Source organism: Alligator sinensis, unplaced genomic scaffold (assembly GCF_000455745.1).
Source record: "Alligator sinensis unplaced genomic scaffold, ASM45574v1 scaffold1694_1, whole genome shotgun sequence".
Taxonomy (NCBI): Eukaryota; Metazoa; Chordata; order Crocodylia; family Alligatoridae; genus Alligator; species Alligator sinensis.
The window spans coordinates 45,552-51,017 of NW_005843645.1; the positions used below are offsets into that span (position 1 = coordinate 45,552).

A 5,466-nucleotide genomic window follows, 5' to 3' on the forward strand; every position below is an offset into this window, starting at 1 on the left:
CTGCAAGTTCCTTGACATTTGCCTTTGGCCAGCTGATCACTAACTAGGGGAAGTTTTACTCAAGCATCTTGGGGAAGAATTTTGGCTGTTAATGACTGCGATTTATCAAATCAAAGGTTGATAACTTTAATAGAATTATTGAAGCTGTTGCAATGATACGGTCTGATCCACCAGGTTAACAGAGGCTATCAAATTTCATTAGGATCAGAGATTTGTGGAGGCTTACTAGCCCATTGTGCTAGCAGGGCTAAAGATCCTGGTTCTCATAGCCCAGCACGAGGGAGAATGTGGCTAGCATCACATTTCTCCACCTGACTCCCCAACCCAAATAACCAAGTTCCCACTTCCAGCTGATTTGGTTAGAGGGGGCAGGCTATGGAAAAAGCTAGCATAAGCTACCTTCTCACACAGCTGGAGTTGTAGCAAGACAGCTTAACCACTCTGCCATCACAGCCCTTACATCAGTGGGTGGAGGGTGGGGAGAAGGAGGATAGTTAAGCCAAACTGGGAAACCTGGTCCATGTACAATACAGGGAGTGGACAGGAAGTTTAAAATGCAAAGAACCATTACTTTATGCTATAATCTGCTGAATTTTAGCTCTCTTTTCATTGCAGCAGTAAGTAGAAAACAGGTTACCTGCTGAGAAAGGCATGAAGGCCTCCTTCTTTACAAATTTTCCTTCAGAGTCAAGAAAATGCTCAGGATAGAAAACATCTGGCTTCTCCCACTGAGACTGGTCTCGCAGCACGGAGGCCAGCAAGGGGATGATGTAGGTATTCTGAAAAACAGATCCATGGAGCTTCCTGTGAAGGCATCTGGTCACTTGATCTGGGGCAGATGCAGGCTGGGTAGGGGAGGGGCACGTTCAATGCTCCTGTTGCACCCCCAACCTCTCTATCATTCCTGGTCCACCAAAAGTATAAAACCAACTGCCTGGCAGTGCAGCAGCATTTCTAGTCAGGGAGCTCTGAGGGAGTCAGTTGATTTCATGGCTCATTACCATCTACCTGATTCCTTCTAAATTTCATTCCACAGGTGTTAATGACCCTCCCTCCTTCTTAATGGTCTTGATGTTCAACTAATCAGGCTAACCTTCCTTCTGCAATTCTGCTGCATTTTAGGTTCTCCTGTTGTTGAAACTCATATTGCACAGTCCTTCAGACTGCTTATAACTCTAGCTAAAAGTAAAAACATTAACTTGGGTATGGAAATAACTTTTGGTGAAGCATTGGATGCACTGTCAAGATGCTCATGCATGCTAAATTTTTTTAATGAATCTGAAAGAGAAATGTACATTTAATTCTAATGATTGCAGGACTAATGGAACTTGGGATTTTGATTATTCTTGCCTCGTTTGTTGTTTTTTATTCACAATATATGCTATAACAAATTAATGCACATTCCAAGAAATATATATTTTTGTTTTTGCTCTGATCTTAACCTGAAGAATATATCCCTAGGCCTCTAGCTTATTAGTAAAGTTTCTAGTTTTTTGTAACGTTGTAAAATATGCATTGTGTTTTGTGTGGTGATGTACCACACCATCTGCATCCACTTGATCATTGCTATGGTAATAGGCAATAAATGGTATGTCAGGAATACTTGGTGAATACTGTCAGCTGATTTCTGATTGTCTGATTTGACAGCAGCAACCAAGCCAGGGGTCCTAAAGCGTGGATGTCACAGAAGAAGAGGGAAGGAGAGCAACGCTACAAGCATCTTACCTTTGGAATGAAGTAGCCTTTGAGAGTGACGTCTACAGTAGTTTCATGAGGTAGATTCAATGGCAGGATATTGGCAAACCTCTGGATTTCATGGACAACAGCATCCGTGTAGGACATCTTAGTTCGATGTTCAGTTCGCGGTGGATTTGATCCTAGAACTCTTGCTATCTCATCTTGGACTTTTTCTGCAGAAGAATTTTAACCTTTTAAGAAGGAAACCAGCATTTCCAAATCCCAAAGAAATGTTGTATGGTTTAGCATGAAATGTATAAACTCATAGGCTAAATGGATGCAAGTCTAAAAATCTTTTTCTCTCTCTATACTTAATGGGGTACAAATAACATCAGATATTTTCATGTATTCAGCATCCTCAAAGAAAAGTGTAGAGCTTCTGAAAATACATGGGTAACTGACTCCCTTCATTAAATTGCCAAATCATAGCATAGTTTAACAGGTGCTAGGTGGAAAGCCTTTGCTGGAGCCATAGTACTCTAGACTGTGCAGTTTTATCCAAGGGTATAGGTTGTAGCCGTGTTGTAGCCTAAGGACATAGGCAGACAAGGTTCTTTGGGTAAATACAATATCTTTTATTAGACCAACTCAAATAGTTGGATAAATTCTTCTTTGCAAGCTTTCAGGCACAAACACCATTTGTCAGGCTGAGGAACCATGTGCAGATGGTCTGTGCTCTTCCTTGATGGAGTGGTAAAACAGCCAGAGGCCAGTACCTATGCATGACAGCCGATCAGTTAAAATGTAAATTGGTCAGTAGGTGAGAGACCCATGGTGGGGTATGGGGAGGGAGGGGAGAATGGCTGTAGCTGTAGTCAAAGGATGAGAGACAGGAGGGTGGTAGGGAAGGGAATGAGAATAGCTGGTAAAAGTGGAGGTTTTTACCTGGGGAATCAGGTGTCAAGCAGGTTCTAGTGTGTCATAAATCCAATGTCTATATTTAGTCTACAATTTTTTGTATCAGTAGGTTGATGAAGTGAAGTTCATATGCTCACCTGTGAAAGGTATTTTGTAAATTCCCTTTGAGTATTAGAGCTGTGAGGTTGCAGGGAGAGTGGTTTTCTTGTGAGAAATGTGCCGCCACAGGTAACTGGGTATTCCACTCTACTTCAGAGCCTATTTTACGTGTAGCAGCTCATAAATTAACTTTGGAGTTCCACAGTTCCAGGTGGGGTGTGTTGGCCATAATGGCAATTGTTACAAGAGCACTTACCCTGAATTTTGGGGTACTTCATCATTAGGAGAAAGCCCCAGCGTAGTGTAGTGGAAGTGGTCTCCATGCCAGCAGCAAACAAATTGCCTACCAGGCTTTTTAAATTCTCATTGTGGAAATAACCATCATTGTCATTTTTCTCCTAAGAAGTGGAAAGGAAATATAGATTAAAACTACAGAGTCTCTATTGGAAGTTTGTATCTTAGCAAACAAAGAAATAGGTACTAAATAAGGTCTGTATTATTTAATTGCAAGCAAAAACTAAAAAGGTTGTGATCAGATGCCCTGAGAAACACACTGATTTCTCTACCCAAACTCAGTCTGCCAGGCCTTGAGTACCTTGGCCCCAGTTTGGTCATTTACGTATGCATGTGCTTTGCTTTAAACACATAATCAAACTCACTGATGGCAGGAGACATTCTAAAAACAATTCAGCATTAATGGGATGTCCTTTGAGCTTCAAGGTGTGCTTGTGCTTAAGTCTATTATTGCATCAGGGTTGACATGCTCAGCCTCTTGACAGGCCTGAATTTGTAGATACAGATATTTTCCCTCTATAACCATAACAGTCCTGAGATCTACAGCTATAAGAAGCTAGGGTCAGATCTAGAAAGGATTTGGTCACAGTGATATACAATGTGTTGGCCACAGACTTTTTGGTGCCTGACATTTAATGGACTTGTCCACCCTGATTTAGTTGACCAGCTGCTTCGTGCCTAGAAGGGGCAGGCACTGAAGACTGGGACCCATAAAGGGAGTACACTGAAACCTAGAGGGGAGGACATGCAAGGGACATGGATGTGACCTAAGCTATTTTTCTCACAGAGGTTTTGAGGCACAAATCCAGGCTGTAGGAAAGTACCCTCCATCACTTGGGGTTCTTGTGGTGAATATCCTGAAGGCTAGTTAAGCAAGAAATTTCTGGCAAAAGATGGTTGATAGAAGGTGCTACCACCACAGACTCCTCCATCATAATCTATTGGCCAAACTATTGACCTGGAGGGTGAGGGACAGGCTCAAATCCCTCCTCTCAGCACATCTCAGCAACCTACCTCTCCTACCTTACAGAAGAGGAATTTAGCTACCAAGATATTGTGTACTCTGGTGTGGACTGTTCCTAATTCTTCCTGCTGAAGTTGTATAAAATGCTTAAATATTCACTGGAATGCTTAAATATTCACTGCAGTAAGGAATTGATTCGTAATCTCTCTCAACCTAGGTGTGCATCCCAATCACTAAAGAACAGTGTCCTTCTCTGTCTCTAAGGCCCAATGAACATTTAACTATTTTTTACAACGTGGATCATTTTCAAAAGGAAATAGTGAGTGAGCCCAACCCCAGAATACGCTGTACCTTAGAGGGCGACAACAAACACTTAAGAAAATGGGGATGGTGACTCATGTCCCCTCAGGGAAATGAAGTATCTAACCCCAGGACTCCTGTATCTTCTGCAGCTGTTATAGCCATTAGGCACTTGGAGGAAAAAAGGCTACTATCACTCTTATTATAATGAGCTGTATTTTTGTGAGGCTCTCCATGTCCTCAAGACTTCCTGCCAACTCAGATCCTGAAGGCAAGATGGATGGAGGAAGTGCCTGCTCTGTCCTTCCCAGCAGGGTGTAGGTAGGAGCACAGCACCCACTTGCTCAGTGTTGTCCAGCCTCCATCACCCACTTGTTCAATTTTCATATCAGCCCCTTCAGGCTTCCTCCCCCTAAACATCCACAAAACCAAATCATTGCTGTCCTTCAGATACATCCTTGGAGCTCTCCTTTGCTGTGATATCTACAATGAGCATGACAACATTAAGCCACTGGTGTTCTACGACTCCTGTCTATCATGGAAACCCTCATTGTCCCTTATTTTATATTTAGACTTTAAGTTCATTGGAATCAAAATCATCTTTGCGTCCTCGTCCAAGCCCGGGGTTTCTGGTGTAACAGCAGCAGCAACAACAGGAAAACACTCTGTCTAATCTGTCTAATCTGAATGTAAGAAATAAGGGGCCCCTTGGGACTCAGAGTGGGGGGGCAGCAAAGGCAACTGTCACAGGGCTCAAGTGCCTATATACTAATGCTAGGAGCATGGGAAACAAGCAGGATGAACTAGCGCTCCTGCTTGCACTAAACACCTATGACTTAGTAGGGCTAACGGAAACCTGGTGGGATTCATCCCACGACTGGGCAGTACATATTGAGAGTTATAGACTGTACAGAAAGGACAGGGTGGGGAAAAAAGGGGGAGGGGTTGCGCTGTATGTCAATGAGCAATATACATCGACCCTCATCAAGACGGAATCCAAGGATGAGGAATTAGAAGGATTGTGGGTTAGGCTACATGGGGGGCAAAGAGAAAGGGATTTGGTGGTAGGGGTCTGCTACAGACCCCCACATCAAGGGGAAGAAATAGATTCGGGGCTCCTGAGGCAGCTCTCGGAGACCATAAAAGCCAAAGAGGTGGTAGTCATGGGGGACCTAAACTACCCGGACATCTGCTGGGAGTCACAGACAGCAAAG

The 5,466-nt window shown here is 43.2% G+C and overlaps 1 protein-coding gene across 4 annotated transcripts in view; it reads right to left on the reverse strand.

Annotated features, from left to right (window-relative positions):
- LOC102377161 (cytochrome P450 2K6-like) overlaps nucleotides 1-3,108 on the reverse strand; it is a 12,630-nt gene extending 9,522 nt beyond the window's left edge. The window contains exons 1-3 of one of the 4 annotated variants that reach the window (XM_025195620.1): nucleotides 2,951-3,108; nucleotides 1,726-1,910; nucleotides 638-779 (exon numbers count right to left, since the gene is read on the reverse strand). In XM_025195620.1, the coding sequence (XP_025051405.1) occupies nucleotides 638-779; nucleotides 1,726-1,910; nucleotides 2,951-3,017 (394 nt within the window). In that variant the 5' untranslated portion in view covers nucleotides 3,018-3,108. The other 3 variants (XM_025195617.1, XM_025195619.1, XM_025195618.1) reach the window with 3 other exon arrangements.
- Between the last annotated feature and the right edge of the window lie 2,358 nt (nucleotides 3,109-5,466).